General features: G+C 40.6%; 2 protein-coding genes across 2 annotated transcripts; both read left to right on the top strand.

The window, feature by feature from the left end:
- The first annotated feature begins 1,704 nt into the window (after nucleotides 1–1,704).
- On the top strand, nucleotides 1,705–7,370 carry LOC107194076. The gene is made up of 6 exons (XM_015583641.1): nucleotides 1,705–1,885; nucleotides 4,130–4,677; nucleotides 5,327–5,462; nucleotides 6,104–6,282; nucleotides 6,523–6,666; nucleotides 6,912–7,370. The coding sequence occupies exons 1-6, from the start codon at nucleotides 1,705–1,707 to the stop codon at nucleotides 7,368–7,370; spliced, it is 1,647 nt and encodes a 548-aa protein (XP_015439127.1).
- Nucleotides 7,371–15,722: 8,352 nt separating this feature from the next.
- Nucleotides 15,723–16,924, top strand: LOC107193914 (the record flags this gene model as incomplete). The annotated part of the gene is given in 3 exon segments (XM_015583453.1): nucleotides 15,723–15,836; nucleotides 16,620–16,670; nucleotides 16,673–16,924. Coding segments are annotated over 3 exon segments (417 nt in total), but the record flags the coding sequence as incomplete, so codon positions are not given.
- Nucleotides 16,925–18,049: the final 1,125 nt, after the last annotated feature.

Below are 18,049 nucleotides of genomic sequence, written 5' to 3'. Positions count from 1 at the left end.
TCGAGAAGATAGAACGTGAACAGTTGAGACCGAATTTTGTCGAGTGTTAAACAAAAAAAGTGGCAGTGTTTCGTCCAATTAGGGGACTCCAGAGAGACAATATGAACACTAAAAGTTAGAAATTCCATTTGTTGACGTACTCTGGTAACAAACATTCCGTAAAATTTGGCAAATAAAACGGTCCCACAAGGACACAGGGATCTATCAGTTTTGTCACAAAGGGTGGTTAGTTATCGAGGTTTTACGAACTATTGAAAAGAAGGAAAAGCACGAATACCGCGTACGAAACTGCACCGATGAATCTGTCACGATCGATTTAATCGAACCCCTCTGTAAACATTGCAGCAGTCTCCACGAAACAAAACACTGGATGATCAATCGTAAAAGCAACCACCGAGGAACCTTAAGAGCTGACCAAACCACATTGCATCTCTACAAGACGATATCGACAAAAATCTGCGTCAGATCTAAACAGCTCGAATCAGGATAATCATCAAATTCCATCAAGACCTTCAGGTATTCAACCAATAATATAGCTCCATCAAGACCTTCAGGTATACAACCAATAATCATCAACTTCCATCAAGACCTTCAAATATACATCAATAATAAAGTTCCATCAAGACCTTCAGGTACACAGTGATAATCATCCAGTTCCACCAAGCCTTCAGGTGTACAACCAATAATCATCAACTTCCACCAAGACCTCCAGGTACACAACCAATAAATATTAACTTCCATCAAGACCTCCAGGTATAAACCAAGTTCAAACTCACCTCGACAGACATCAAACCCAACAACAACTCCCCTAAACATCTGCTCTAGCATCGAATGGATGATCACTGTGACGTAAGCCAAGTCTCCATTGACGTCGACCAATAGTCCCCACGAATTGTCACCGGACAATCCAACATATTCGCTCGCTGATCGTCGCCAGAACCGGCCCCCACCCCATGTGACATCACCTAGCGCCTTGGTGTCATCAACAACACCAGTAAAAACACGTCAGGATCGACAGAGAAAGAAGGCGGTTGGGTGTGCGTAGCCGGCTAGCAGCCGTCTAGCCCTACTACCCTCCCTAGCTGGCGGAGCCTACCATGACGTGGTCGGCCGGATACGTCGAATCGTGTGCACCGCAGGATCGGCGGTTAGCTTGGCCCTGGAGACACGATCGGCCATCCAGGTGCTACAGTTAGTTGCCTAACGGCTGTTCCGTTGGGTCCGACGAGTGATGACGACAGCGACCAGGACAAGAACGACGTCGCCGTGTAAAATGACGGTTGGACGAGCGATAGAACGACGAACGCTGGGTCTTCCCGACGGAATGCTGGGGCCACGATCGAACGCCACCCGATTCACCGCCGCTACCCTCCTTCTCCACGCGGCTGGTACAATCACCGCGTGAATTCGATTTGCCCGTTATGCACCACCGTCGCGACCGACCGCGGCCAGGCGTGGAGGACAGAGTGGGTGGTATCGCCGGAAACAGGCGAGCCGATCTAGCGATTGTACGATTGGTACCACGGATAGAGATTCCGTGGACTCTAGTAAGATTGTTCTAATAGCGTTGTTCAAATACGAGCTGGGTGTTGTTGGTCGAGGATATTGTATTGGTTCCGTGAAACTGCAAACGGCTGATATCTACGAGAATAGAGAGAGAAGAGGTTGCGTCGAGATATAGGGCCCCTTCTGTTGGGTGTCAAGATGGACTGCTGCAACTACGTCGAGGCATACGCGGGAGGGGGTCACTTTTATCAGCAGCAACACTACTTTTGTTATGATAACGTGAATCAGGGGTATAACGGATACGAACCACCGCCGATCGCTGGGGGGATCGAGGGTAATCAAAGGTACAGCGGACCGATGCCGCCTGGGTACAGCACAGGTAGATATCGTTGGATGGTTGGAGGATTGTCCAGGTTGATTTTATTTTTGGTAGAGTGGACCAGTGGTTTTTAACCTTGTTGTATTGGAACATGAACTAGACTGTAAGAGAAATTTCAGGAATAATTACTAAAGTTATGAAACTAACGATGCAAATATGCACGAACGTAGCTTGATTAAATATTCAATCCTTGATTAAGGTTTATAAACCTTCATAATTTCGCGGGACATTAATATTTCACGGAATACCGGTTAAAAACCACTGGAGTAGAGTGTCTTCTAACGATGATAGTCCGTAGACTGCGAATGTTATGCATTTATAGTCTATACAGTAAATTTTCGATGAGTGTACGAAAGCTCCTCGGCAGCAAGTGTTCAGACGTCGAACGAAAACAGTTGGTAATTCCTAAAGCTCCACCGTCCCGTTTACGATAAAGTCCTCAACGTACCAGCGAACATTAAGCGTCTAGTCATGTCGGTGGAGGGCGCTTCTAAAGAGGGCAAACGGTGCATCTTTCGCGTCTGCGTGAAAGCTAGACGTGCAGTTAACGTAGAGGAATCTGTAGTACGGTGGAATTGGATTGTTTTTAAGAGTTTCAGGGGAACGAATTTGTTGATGCTGCTTTCCATCTTCTTTTTCGAAATTTATATATGTCGGTAGGCGTGATTGTTGTTAACCCGAATATGTCCACTGTCCTACTATAAGGATACCTAAAGCTGCGTATCCACTTGTTACGTATCCTCGCATGCATCAATGTGGACAGGCAAGCATTGCATCGTTGCGTATGAAAATGTGTGGTGTTACTATACGAGGGTCGCAACAAATAAATACGCACCTTAACAAGTGCCTTTATGGTATTGTTTTTCATGTTGTACAGTTGAATAATAGGTGGTCCTGATTACTAAAAATGATTACATAGCACACTAAAAATTCAATGATTTCTTATAAAATATTTTGCGCAATATTAAATAGCACAATGTTATGAAAAAAAATATATACTTAAAGGAAAAATAATTTTGAATATATCAGGGTTAATTATGGGTTCATTATGGTAGAGTTTCTCACGAGTGAAATCAAGGGATACCAAAGAAAAAAATGATTTTTGAGCATTAACACGTTTGCTACCACTGTCTTCAGCACTGTGTATCTTCTTTACGATATATTGAACAAATGTGTAACAACCATGTTGCGTCATGTATTACGACTTTAGATATCAGTGTACACGACATTGACTTATCGCACGCGAAATACAAAACCGTGATTGTATCTAATCTGTATTTTGTAGTAGCGAATGTGTTAAAAGCGACTATAACCACTTTTCCAGAGTACAATAACGCTATGCCAATGACAGTTTTAATTTTTGGGTATAAAATTATGATCGACTGCTAATACCGATAATAACGATCTCGTACAAGTAGAATCTCTAATATACTTCGTTTAGCATGAAGCCATAAAAATACGTAAAATTGCGAATCCCTGTAAAAAAATTGTCTTTTTCAAAAGACTACCCACCCAGGTACGATTTTCTGTCTCTTATCCAGTTGCAAACACAGTTCCTCATCAACCACCATAAAAGGAAAACAAGTTTAATTCTTTAGGTACCACACGCCCCTACAGTAGCTTCCGTTAAATGATTTTTCGCGGACGAAACGCCACCATGGTGGCTTCTCTCCGAGGGATATTTTGTTACGAAACGCTACCATACTGTCTCCTCTTCGCTTTCTCTTTGTTTATTCTGCGCAAAACAAACAAACAGATATTCCCCCGTTGTTATCATAACGACACATAATAATAATAGGAATATCGCGGAATAATAAATAACGGAAAAACGCATATTTGTGAGCAGAGATAGGCAAATTCATTATCTAGATTAGGAGATTCCAATAATGAATAGAAGATAAAAAAGTATTTCGCGATTTTTCATCGATTAAACGTGGAAATTCCAATCTTTGTAGCGAAGTAATACTTCTTCTTGAATGAATATACACTTGGGAAACAATTATTTAATCTCGTTATGTAACTGTTTAAAGGTCAGGATGACGCTTTTAGATACGTTCGGACACGTCTGGATTTCTTCAAGCACAAAACTTTCAAACAGTTCCAAATAATGTTCGATCTTTATTAAAATAGTTGAATTCTTCGAAAACACTTAAACGCTGTTTGGAACCGTTTGAACATCTCGCCCAGCAGTTCAAACACCTTCAAACACCTCGGCTACAACTACATCGTTACGTATTTCCACAGATTACGTGTACAATCCAAAGGAGGCGAGGATACGTAAAGCAATGCGTGAGCAGAGCCGCGAGCTATCCCGACGATCGATCCTCCAAAGCGCGATCGCAAGGGCAGGTGTGATCGCCGGCCCAGTCGCCTCTGCTGGTTTTCTGGACCACCAGCAACACCGTTTCGGCTGTGTCTCTGCCTCTGGGTTGCCGATCAACCAGCCCCTGGAGCCCGATCGTGTCACGGAGCCGTGGTTCCAGACGGCCCCGCGACCGAAACCGATCCATTCGCCGCGTATGGCCGATTGGTACGGGAGCGTAGGCGAGCCGATCGACCGGCTGCAAGCGATGGGCGGCGGAGGAATGCACCAGCGTGGCCTGGACAAGTGCAAGGAGGCGATCAGGAGCGGTCAAACAGGTGGCGTGAACGCAGATTGCGCCGCCACGTTCCCTGCTGGAGGATACTCCGTTGACTTCAATGATGTGAACAGGGAAAGGGAGCTCCGTCGACAAGAGAGCATCGCGGAGTACGGTGACTTCACCGACGCCCAGAAATGGCACCCTTATCAAGTAACGTCGGCTGGGTTGAGATAAAAATTGAGACAGCTGCGCGTGAAATGTCCTCTGTCGTTGACCTGTTTAATCCGTTATGGACCAAGCAGTGAAGTTATAGGATTTTTATATGTAAAATATTTTATTCATTGCAAAAGTATTTATTCAAGTAGTAGCGACGGAAAAATTGTTGAGGAAATCCCTGGAATTCCGTTTCATAACCACAATGTTAGACATTGGATTCAATAATGTAAATTAAGTGATGAAAAATTGCAATTGAAATTTTTTTACCCCTAGAATCTCTCGTTCAATCATGTTGGAACACTTGTACATCAGTGCTAGTTAAGTTTTATTCTTGTTTATTGCAGAGCAAAATGCGTCAGATTGTGTTTGTTCGTATTTATTCGCAGAAGACGAGCAACATTGCATGTGCTGCCATCTGTATATCTTCCAATATCTAAATTATATTAAGACCACGAATAATTCATCCATTGTTTGCTCTTTCAATTGCTACTGTGATTTGAATTTCAAATGGTGAAGAGTGTTTGAAAACGATTATAGAAACAGTATTGGTTTGCGATTCGTCGCGAAGAATGGCTGATCTTATTGGTGTACTTAGTATTCCAGGTTTGTTGATGCATCGAGTTATAAGTTTGATCCATTGCAGAACGGTGGAGGCTCTCATCAGCATCCCAGGGCGTCGCACCCTTCTCAGATGGGTGCGATACTTCATCCAAACGTTCAGAGTCCGAGTTCCCACGGACACGGACCATGGGGCCAATTTTGTCACGGCGTATTGCCGCGTAAGTTTTTCAGGATAAACAAATTTTGTAGACTTTACTTTACGCTAGAACATTACAATTCTCCAGTAAACTCTCCAAGTGGTTACAGAAACTTCCAGGTCCCTCGACTTCTTATTCTTCAACTACGAACCTTTATGCAAATAGCAATCTTTAAAGATGTATTTATGAAAACTAGAAACAAGCAGAAACTGTTTTACTGTATCAAAAGTTCTATCAACTGCCACATGAAGTGAGACTTTTATTAGAACTTATTAAACTCCTTACTATATTGTATTTCCAACAACTGAATACGCTATAAATACATAAAATCCGCAGTCTAGTTATTACTCTACCAAAGAGAAAATGATGGATTCTATATTTACACATGGTCCTAGCCAAAGAAGTGGCGTTTGCACTACTCAAAAAGAAAAAATTGGATTTTGCCCCCACCCTTCCCGAAGGAAAAAATTACATTGCCCCCTCCCCTCTTGACCTAGCTACGCCCATGTATATACATAAGCTATCAGAACGTTCAAATGATTAATTCTCTACCCAAAGAAAGTTATGAATTTTATTTGTGCTTGGTAAAGTTTTCATTATTGATGACCAGTTTTGGGTCTGAAAATTTATAAAATTATCGATATCTGGATTTATTTTTCCAGACGTTCCAACTATGCCACGAAGTATGGGAGTTCGCGGACCACGACATACCGTTCTGCTGCGGGATCGTTTGACCGGCAGACATTGCGGGTTCGCCGAGGAGTCAGGACGGTTAACGTACGCCCCGAATAAACTCGACGTGGAGAACGTGCGAGCGTCATATTCATCCCCCGAGCATCAGGTCTCCCCTTTCTCTAATTTGCATAACCTCTATGTCCAGAGATGTTCTAAGTTTTCGACGCAAGTTCGCCCAGACAATATCTTCAAAAGACACACAGACATTGCAAACGAGCCTTTATATTAAATTCATTCTAATGGAATCTTGTCCGTCTCTGGTCATTCGAGATTCAGGAATTAGAAAATGCTACAGAAATCTGTATAGTAACGAATATTTGTACGGAAACGCGGTAACTAATTGCAGATGCCAAGATTACTCGAATCGTCCGTCGACAATATGGTGGATTCTGCATCCGCGCAGAGGACTCGCCGCGAGGATGAGGGACCCAGGTGGGAACCGAACACCATCAACAATGGAATTTCTATGGATAACTTAGCACCGAATACGGTAAGATGTTTACACAGGGCGGCACAGTGTACCAGGCGTTGACTTGAAGCTAGAGAAAATTGTGGTCTGCCGTAAAAATATGGAAAATATGCTTAAAACAAGGAACGAGGGAAATAACTATACGATTAGAGGTCGCTAAATCAGATTAAATTGACCAAGTCCCGCGAGATGACATGTATATGCTATACCTCGTCGATGCTTGAACCATTGAACAATTTCTCTAACAATTCCTCAACTTTGGACAGGAAACGAATATGCCACGTGACAAGGAACGCCGTTCTGCGGATAGAATTGAGCCGAAGAAGAAGTCCGTGAGCAAGCAACCGTTGCCCGGTTTTCATCAGGCGTTCGGCTCGACGGAGATCGGCAGGTTCTCCAGGTCGGAGTTCTTCGTGAACATGGTGGGCGAGAGTGGCGGAGGTGTGGAGGTCCCAGACACGGAATCGGCCGACGTAAGTACAGATCGTATACCGGAAGTGAACGGATCCGCTGTCGCAGCGACGACGCACGACAACACCGCCGCGGTGACCGCGACCGCGACGACCACCGTGAGGAGCTTCGACGCCGACGACAACGAGGAGGCAGGTTTCGATGAGTCGAACAACGACCTTGTCGCGCCTACGCCGATCGGTATGTACTGCGGACAGCCGACCACGCCTCGTTGGCACAGTCCTCACGTGGACGCGGTAGGTAGCGAAATTTAAGAGGGAATTGTCAACCCTTTCGTGGGGCCTAAGCGTTTTCCGATCGAGTACACTCAGTCGTTTGTGGAACTGTAAAACCGTTATGATTTAATGTCGATTCGTGGCAACGCTTCTGTGGCCTTTTCACATTTTTAACCTGTTAACCGGCGAGGACGAGTTAAGAATGATTCTGTGACAGCTCTAAAATTATATGATATTCATGAATTTAATGCAAAAAAAAAACTGTGGTTAAACTTTACTTTGCCGGACTAAAAATTATCAACCTTTTTTTTGTAACTTCCTGGTGGTATTCGACGAGTAGAATATAAAAATGCATGTTTTAAGTTAGGAATCCAACGGTTTTTGTAAAGATCACGGAAATTCCTGAAATTTCGCCGTATTGTGTGCGTGTTGAATTTAGAATATGAATATATTGCAGGAACAATTATCATCGAGTCATTGCAGTATCAGTTTTATTATGCTGCATCCTTAATATAAAATCTTATTAATTGACGTTCTGAGCTATGGTATTTCTTGGAACGTTTATTGAGATGTAATACGGATTGGCTGTTTGCCTTATTTTTACCTATCTTCTGTCGGTTGAACAAACAAGGAACTTTTTTGTTTCCCCACAGTCAAATCTGATTTAACACGTGCGGTTCGGCTTTTAATCGTTCCTCTTTATCCGCTGAACTGACGGTCGATTTGCTGACTCGCGGCAAATATCAAAGAGTCCCAGCAACCGTTGGATACACGCCGCAGGCAATCAAACAGAAGCTTCGGCTAGATAAGATACTTATATTTGACTTGATTCTACAAATTCAAGGAATTTTCAATTGTCAGATAGTAGAGGCCAGTTGGTAGATATAGAATCGATATAAACTCATTCAATCCGAAATTTTTTTGGACAATTTGTTAGCACCATATTATTCTACATAAAAAACCGCAAACCTCGTCCATTAGAAGTTTTCATGTATCTCCTCTGGTTTTCGAGATAGTACTTTCGGGTCGAAACTTCGAGGGGTGGTTTCATTCCTTAAAGTCGCGTCTTAAGCGATAAAAAAAAAAGAAGCCCTTATTTTTGACTGTTTAACAGACATACGAAGTTTCATCAAAATCGGAGGGGGACACTTCTGTAGTTTCCCTTGTAAGTAACGCTTCTGTCGAAAAGTGTGCCGATTAAGAGGTTATCTTCATTCGTCTTCCCTGGTTAGCTTATTATCCAACATTTCGAATTTGAACAGTCTGCATTTACGTCGTGTAAATCCCCTCCCCGTGCAATAGAGTGAGGGAGACAGTTGCGATATTTTTCGCCTTAAAAAGAAAAAAAATTCTGTTTGGTCCCTATGCTCATGAATGTAGATATTTTGGTCCCCATGAAAACAAGGGACTAAGGTTTGGCGGGATTGGAGGGGGGTGGCGGGCGCAATAGCTCGCGAGCTCTTCCGTGGAGAGGACGCCTCAGAGAGTCAAGGACCGTTTGATCACGTTTGATAATCCGGACGAAAACTTGTGAGTTCTGTTTGTTAAAATTGAAGTGTATTAGAAAGTTTATGAACCGTTTCTTCAACCACGACAACATAAATCCGAACGGTGCAAAGAAGGTCCGAATGGGTGAACTTCGCTTCGGGAAACGCTGGTCTCTGAAAAAGCATCAAACAACTGTAATGTTGCGTCCAAGGTGTGTAAAGTATGTATATCTCTAGTCTAACCGCGATACGATGGACGAGTGTGCAATGTCAGGAAACGATTGTACGTTTCTTTAAACGTGCATTCGCGTGCAGACATTCCGATACTTTATTGTGAAACAATCAAAGTTGTTATTATTATATTGACTCGGAAATTTATTTATGTGCTGCGCAGATGGTATACAGTGTTTCCTTTCGGGCGTAAGAATTAAGCGAAGTGACCGATAGAGGGACAAATATCGAAAGTAACCGGTTAAGAAGGTGACAGTTGTGTTCATTGTTTTTTCGATTGTGTGCAAAGAAACGTGTGAGCCAGTGTGCGATGCGAATCCTTTTTGTATATCGTTACGGATAGAACTTTTGCTATACGGTTTTAAATTTTCAATGATTTCCGTGAGAAGCAGGAGCCGAGTCAGCTCTTCTTCCGAATTACGTACAATCGAATTACGAGTGCGTTTAAACGAGTAACGTGGGGTTATTTTTGTGTTCACGCGTTCGGTTTCTAGGCGATAGTAAGAATTGTCTGAAAGTGGCCCGCGAAAGGGATCAGCGAAAGGACGTGGATCGCGTCTAGGTTTTATTTAGGATCGAATTAACTTTTCTACGTCGTCGAACGAGTCGACGACGGATTTCTGTACAGGGAGAGGACGCCATCTTGATTCGTGCGTTGTATATTCGGTGACCAAACGTGTTTTAGTGGAACCACAGTGAATACTATACATAGTTCGTCGGATCGCGATTAATGACGTTAGATGAATTGTCCCCTTTTTGGTCGAGGAACAGTAGATTAACTTCCGATTTGTACAAGGAATCCACGCGGACAGGACTTCGAACGATTACGGAGGATCGCCGCGCAGATGGCGTACGAAGCGTACCGGCAAGAAAAAAGCCACGTTCGTCGAGATTGTGCCTTCCAGACGGCCGTGGAAATATCGCGAGGTTCTTCAAGAATAATTCTCGGTCGAATGAAATACACGGAAATCAAAAGCAGCACGATATTCGGGCGTCTCGTACGTCACCAACTGGACCGGGTGAACCGCATTTGAACAACGAGGATCGCGTTCCCACGATGATTAAGTTTTCAGTCGCGAATAATCTTTGTCAGAAATCTAGACCCCTAAGTCTTCAGAACTTCTAGGTCTCTGAAATCATGGTACTCAATAATCTGAGTGTTTTAAGTCCTTGGGCTTGTAATGTTCTAGGTACTCGGGATTCTTTAGAACTTTTAGGTCTTTGGAATCATGGAACTCGATAATCTAAAAACCTTTGGGAACCTAGAGCTTTAGGATTCTCGAACATTCGGCTCCTGGGCTTGTAGAGTGATAGAACTTCTAGGTTTCTGGAATCATGGAACTTGACAATCTGAGAACTTTTGGGAACTTAGGACTCTGGAACTATGGAACTTTAGGCTTCTAGGCTTATTGAATTCTAGGTCTTCGGGATTCTTCAGAACTTCTAGGTCCCTGGAATCATGGAACTTGACAATCTGAAAACGTTTGGAAACATAGGACTCTATATATCTCTGGCGCTTTAGGCTCCTGGGTCTTATAGAGTTCTAGATCCTCTGGATTCTACAGAATTTCTGGATCTCTAGCATCATGGAACTCGACACTTTGTGAACCCTTGGGATCTAGGGACTGTGGAACATTAAGCCCCTGCACTTGTAGAGTTCTAGGTTCTCGAAATTCGGTGATTTTAAAACTCTGTGTTTTTAAGATTTTAAAATTGCAAATTCTGGGAACTTTAGAATTCGAGAATTTCGAGGATACTTGAAACTCTGAGATCATTGAAGACTTGTAGACTTAGAGTGCTGATGACTAAGGTCTCTAATGTTTTCTGGTACAACTAATTATATTACTGTATCGAGAGAATCGATTGTTTTAGCGACTCGAAACATGTCCAATCGTGAAGGTACTCGCGCGGGTTGCTCAGGCCCAGGCCAAATGTATAATCAAAATGTGTCGACGAACGGATTCGATCGACACCCTTCCATCAAGTTGTTAGATATCGTCGATGATTACACGAAGGTAGTGTATGGGCGATAGATTATATGAATATATTAAATATATATATATTTAAAGAAGTATATATATATATTGTACGTATAATAATGGAGGAACGAAATCGCGCGACGAAATAACATAAAATTATTTAGTAGAATTTTAGGCGACACGTATTGCCGCGCGGAGAAACGTATAAATAAAAGTGAAACAAATATTCTGAACACAGGAAGTCGAGTAGCCGAGGAAATAACCTTCCAGTTCTTCGAGAGAAAAAAAAACTACCCCATCCGGAGGGATCACACGGTGTTTTGTATTCAGAACTTGCTTCCACCAAGCGAACATTTTAAATCGTTTCCGAAAGAAAAACAAAAAATAATCACGATCTTAGTATATTAATGTGTACGAAAAATCAAATTGACGAAGTTAAGATCGTAGACGATAAGCCTAGCCGACTGAATCTCTTTTATATGTCCATTTTAACGTGTATACTTCTATTAGCAGATTTACAGAAACTTTGGGACCTTTTGAAATTGCTCACGAAGAAATCACGTTGGATTTTTATCAAACTTGTATTAATCTACTGAGGTCGTGAATATTACAAATTTACAAATACAACAAAAAAAAAAGAAATCTTTAAATCGTTAAAAAAAGAGATCTTTTTTCTATCCATTAACGAATCTAAGGAAGTTCAGTACCGTTGTTTAATAGTTGGACGAAATTACGTTCGATTCTTCGTTAGTCGATAGCGGTCGAGACTTTCTGAAGAGTACCTTAAATCACTGAATACAACTTGTACACCATTCAGAAATTCAACAAGCATTGGTATTCGTGGCCAATTTCACGGTATATCAGATTTATGAAATCGTTACAATTTCGAAACGATTCGTCGTGCACTATTTAAATCGAGTTCTGAATCCCCGTGTCCGTGTTTTTGAGAGACCCCGCGTTGATCGATCGATCGGTACATCGACTTGACACAATTCATGCCGGCTACCTATCATGGGACCAAATCAAAAGAGAAGCTTTTATTTCACGTTCACCGTCGCGCTTATACGTCCCTACGTATTGTCGCGGTGTATAACGAAAAACCTTCCCTCGTTCTGTTCGCTCGATTGCTCGGGATCTAAGTGGCGTGGATCCATGCAGAATCGCGTGGTGTTTTTCCATCCAACGCAGTAGATCAACGAAAAAGAAATATCCAAAAAATATCTCTAATTTTAAAATATATATTTAAGAAATAACCGATGAAACGAATCATAAAGAATAGGATTTGTAGGAAATCCAGATTCCTCTCGATTATTGTATAGACCACTGGGGGAAGGGAGGCCATGGAACTTATTGTCTCGATTATCATCTTGAGATTCGATTTCGGGATATTATTGAAAGATAAATATTTATCGAAGAAAAGAATCTTCGTTAAAGCTAAAAAATTAATGTCAGGAGAGTTCTAAGGTATAACGAGTGGACACACGTTGACATTTCGAAGCATCTTTCAATAAATCTTCTGGATCAATGCAAGATAGACTATGTTACGAAATTCGGAGGAACAACGCGCTTTTCTGCATGAGGTAATAGCTTATCGTCGAGCAGACAGCTCGAACACTGTTCAATTTAAAGATGAGTAAAAACGTTGAAGTTTATAATTATTATCGAACGTAGAAACACTTTCGACGGGAGCGTTCGTTCTCTTCTCTTTTTTTTTTGGGACGAACGAACGCCCTGGGGAACAGAAAATGATGTATAATGCTGTGATTTGTTTTAAAGGGGAAAAAAAATTGAAACGATGTAGTCATAGGTGGAACGATTATTAATTGTAACGCGTCGGTTGGTGACCAGTTGTGATAGAGAAACTGTGCAAGAAGTTTTAAACGACACACACGTGTGTGCGAGAATGTTTGTAACGGAACGATCGATCATCATCCGATTGTTCTTAACATCTGGTTCGCAGAAAATTATATAAAAAACATCATAGAGAAACAATAACTATCCTAAAATTTGTATACAAGCTTAAGGCACATCAGAACAGACGCAGATGTTAAGGACAACGCTAGACGAACAATTTTATCCGTTGAAATCCGTCACAATGGTTCTTTTTGTGGATATCGTGAGCCATGGCGACAGCCTCGTCCCCGATGCTCGTGTCCTACGACGAGACGTTAATAACGGCGTTGATTACTTGAAATTTTAATAATTTTGTTACTTTATCGATCTGTCTTGTTGGCGGCGACGACTGTAATATAAAGACGGGGGGCGTTTCTTTTTCTGCGATTTTAGGGTCGCGTGTGTGTAAAGTGAAGTTAGGATGATCGAGCTGCGTTTCATTGTCAGCAATGACCAGCTGAACAAGCATGTGTAGCGATGCCCGATACAATTCCAATACATGTAAATATCGATATATCGGTTCATCAATATCTATATATCGGTTCGAAATATCGATACTGTATCACCCATCACTAGTATAGATCTTCGAAATATTCGAAGGTATATGTGTTTTATTATGTGTTTTTTAAAATTAACCAGAAGTAAACGCAGTGTATATAAAAATATAATGCGCCAACGAGTGCTCTACTTGATTTTATATGGTTAAAGAAAAGAATACTTTTCTTACTGATTTGTTTTTGTTTTTTCCTTACAAATATCGTATCGATATGCATTAATATACCGATATCTTCCGTACGATATATTGTATGTATTGATACTAAAAAAATAAATACGTATCGATACTTTTGAATGTACATAATCGGGCATCGTTAGCGTGCAGACGCGACAGATCCACGAGAAAAAGTAGAGGTGGAAGATCGATCGCGTGGGAAGGGGAGGGGGGGAGGGAACTTAAGCGTATATAAACACGTAACGACTTTCTGTCTAATTATTAGCGACTTATTAACACTAATCGGTAGGCGAGACGTGCTAAGGAACCCGGGAAGAATGTATAGTTATGCGGATATTACGGGAAGTGACGGAAAACTTGTACATCCTCTTAGTTCTGCAAGTGCCAAGTCGGTGTAAAAGTCCTTACAAAGGCTCGTGTTTTATTGTATCAAAAAAAAAAAAAAGAAAGAAAAAACTCCAACCGCGAACGAAACGGAGTACATACATATTATATCGCGGGAGGAGGGGGGAGGGTGGAGAACGCAACCCTGTCGGTCATCGAGTTCTCCGTACTTGAAAGTATAGGGAAATCGGCAGAATCGATGATAGAACGCCCAAGAACCGAACGATCGAACCGTTTCTTTCATTCGTTCAGTGTAGAATTACATTTCACTTCGGTTCAACTTCGAACGAAAGATGTTCGTCCTCCGGTCGTGTTGGTTCGAGGAGGCGAGGTCCTCCGACATGTTCGCTGCGACATTATCGGTAACAAGTGTCAGGACACTGGTCGAAATATTGTAAAATTATTGGATGTAACAATAAGTACCAAGTAATCCACTGTTTCATGACAAAATAGGGACTTCTTTTTGTGGAAGTCAATCTATATATAGTATTGTTTAACAAATTAAGTTGGGAAAATGAGAGAACTTATCACGATCTCTGGTCAGTGGGTTAACTTAGAACGATGTTCTAACATTCTCCACCATTTTCGTTCGACGAAACGGCGGGAAGACAGTTTGAATTTAAAGTGTATTGCTTCGTAATTGAAATATAGTGGATTACTTATTGCTATACCTACGGATTGTAGTGATTTACAGTACAATAAGTGAAGTATTTTTTTGTTTTCTTTGTTGTAAGCAAACTAACTGCAGTCAAAGGTGTGTACACAATCTGTCGCAGTGAACGTGTCAATCGTAAGACAGCGGGTTGCGAAATAACCGCACGAATGACAGTCGCCGGGTCAGATCCGACCCACATCGAAGAAAGTTTTACACTGAAATCTTATTTATTTTATTTACCATTTTTATTTCTGTTTAAAGTACACGCAAAACGAAAGTACAGTGTCTCGCAGAGATTCGTTTGCAGAAAGTCTGTCGACACTCGTGTGACTAAATTATACATGAAATCGTTATTGTGAAGTTATGCGAGTTATTGTATATTTGTGTCATCGTTGGAATTTTGTAGACTTTCCTTCAAACAATTGCGTATTTATACTACAGTTGTTATATTTGTAATTATTATTATGTACTAGACTGTGGATCTTTATGCAAATTCAGATTTTTATATAATACTTTATTGAACGGAAGTTCTATCAGAGATCGATTTCCTTTATAGAAACGTTTTCGTAGGTCTGAAGTGAAGGAAAATTCGTACCAATCTTTACGAAAATTTTTACTCATTTTTACACATTTGAAATGCATAAAATCCGTAGTCTGATTATTATTATTGCGTACATTCGATCGAGTCAAAAACGATCAAACGTGAAAAACGTCGACAAACCCGTGGGTCAAGATCGACCCGGCGTTCACGGTCGAATGGTTTTTAGCGGGGGTGCAGGTAAAAATGAAAAATGTCCAAAAATCACGTTTTATGTCCCATCCGAGGTGAAAAAACGAGCGTAAGCAGGCGTAAACGAGAGAAAAATGAAAAAATAAACGGATTATCTATGCGACAGTCGAAAAGAAAATCACTGAATTTTTCATATTTTTTTGTTTTCTTCTTTTCTTCAGTTACACCCGACGACATATCTCACCTCTCCCGTCGTCTTTCCTTTCTCACCGAGATCCTGTGGTATCCTAGGAGCCCAGACCATTCACAGGATCGCTGGAAACGGCGAGATATTGTCGCGTATCGTACCAGAAGAATGCTGCTGGTACGCTGGTCAATCGAGACGCGGAGGATCGAGAATTTCGGACAATCTTCCGGTAAGGGATCGCAAGACTCGAAGTAAATTTCAATCTTCTCTATGACGCAAAGATGGGGAAAAATTCATTAATTTATTAGGTGGTTAAACGCAACCTTTTTTTGCGTTTTTTTGTTAAACACAGACTCTTCTCGATTATTGTCTGACTTGTTCTACACGATTATGTGCGGCCAAAAGTGGCAGCTGCAGATCGTTTATTATATGTAAAACTTGGACTAGTAAGAATAATAATCAAAGGTTTTCTGATGATTATAAAAATTTCAGACCAACTGAATTTAATCAAATTAATTGTATATGGAATCTTTGTAACAGTACTCGTATACAAGAAGAACTATCTTTATAGACATCCCAAAATAGCATATGACATTTAGCCATATTTAGTGGATTACATAAATTTGTGTAGGTAATTAATAGTCGCTACTTATTATTATTACAAACATCATCCCGTTAGTTTCGTGCTTATATATGGAATAAAATATTCGTTTTAAATAAAACCATTCATTTTTGAAGAATCTTTGTTTCATTTTATGAAAATAAATATTAAAAAATAGTTTTCGTTTTTATAAAATGAAACAGAGATCCTTAAAAAATGAATGATTTTTTTTTAATTTTTGCACATTAGTATCTGAAATTGTGAATTTGTTACAGAAATAAGAATAATAATTACAGAAATTGTCGCCTTAAATCATTTGCATCTTTTTGTTTTTGACGGCCCAAAAAAATATGTCTATGCTAAAATCACATGATCGAAAATATCTAAAATGTCCTGCACTGGAAACTGTAGAATTGCACAGCGTTCATGGATCGTTCCCATCGCTCGAGGGACAAAGAATGGTGAGCGGTTCTGCGGTTCATCCGGGTGTGCAAGCGATACTTCGTCAACGGGGGAGCTACGAGAACTTCCCGAACGGGCGAAACGACGGGAATTACATAGTGATCGGCGCGGGAAGTTCGAGCGACAACGAAAGAACCGGGGACGACGAGTTCGTGGAGGGAACGGAGAAGCAAATGAACGTGAAGATCGAAGAAGAAGGCTCACCGAAACGCTCGAATATCGCTTTGATAAAAAGGGATGGAAATGTTTGTTGAAATAGCATGAAAAGAACAACGTAAATTGTTAGGGTTGTCGGACATAAAATGGCCGACTATTCAGCGATACTCGATATTAAAGGTACGTTTTTAGGTGACAGAAAAAGGTTTTTGTTTTTGTGACACTGTCTAACGATGTGAACCATGACATCTAGTTTTCCACAACTACAAAAGTTATAGCTAGACGGTGGATTTTATGCATTTATGGAATATCTGATGGTTTTAAATTCAATATCGTAAAAACTTTCAGAAAATTTATTCAGATTTTCTTGTTATTTTGAATCTACTAGTACCCTTAATAGGGTAACTCAATATTCCTTTGCATACAGTTTCGAGAAATTAATCCATAAAACTCTATATTTACAGAAACATCTTCAGTTTAGTTGTAACATTTAGTGTCATGACCATAAAAGTAACGCTTTACTGTCACGTGGAAACGTACCTCAAGGGTTGCTGTAAAACTTCTGTCCCTATTTGGATGGATTACATATTAATTTAATTTTGTAAACAAAAGTTTGTATTTTATGTTACATGATGCTTGTCAACTAGGTTTTATGATTTTGAAATGACGGGTGTATGTATGTGGTTAGTTTCTGAGAATGTAAGAAACTCTGTTTTTATCGTTTGGGCCACCGACGGACAGAATTTCTGCAGCAACCTGATATTGAACTATGTTTGTTTAAATAGATTATAGTACATGTTCATCAAAGAAACATGATCCTGTAGGTATAGTGTTAATTATTATAAGACGTTAGAATTTGTTAGAATGAGATTATATGAATTTGACTCTGAGAAGACATTTCTGAAAACGGTTATTTTATTTTTTATTATCGAGTCTCTTTCTTCTTATACAGGGTGAGTCAACTAAGATTTTTACCTGAAATAGCCTCGTTTTTAATGATAAGAGCAAATGTGTAACGGAAAAATGTTTACTTCAGTGGGGCAATTATTGCGATACAGAAGATTTTCTTCTCAAGGTCATATTTTTCGATATTTCAAGGTCACCGTTCTTTTTTTTTTTTTTAATGAGATGACGTATTTTTTATTTAGTATAACGTTACAGCTAATGAAATGACAGATTTCATCTTGCAAAAGGGTGAATTGGATTTGCAATCAGGTGAACTT

The sequence above is a fragment of the Dufourea novaeangliae genome, unplaced genomic scaffold (assembly GCF_001272555.1).
Source record: "Dufourea novaeangliae isolate 0120121106 unplaced genomic scaffold, ASM127255v1 scaffold21, whole genome shotgun sequence".
Lineage (NCBI taxonomy): Eukaryota > Metazoa > Arthropoda > Insecta > Hymenoptera > Halictidae > Dufourea > Dufourea novaeangliae.
Note: the sequence above shows the minus strand (reverse complement) of the source record. Positions and strands in the feature narration are given on the sequence as shown.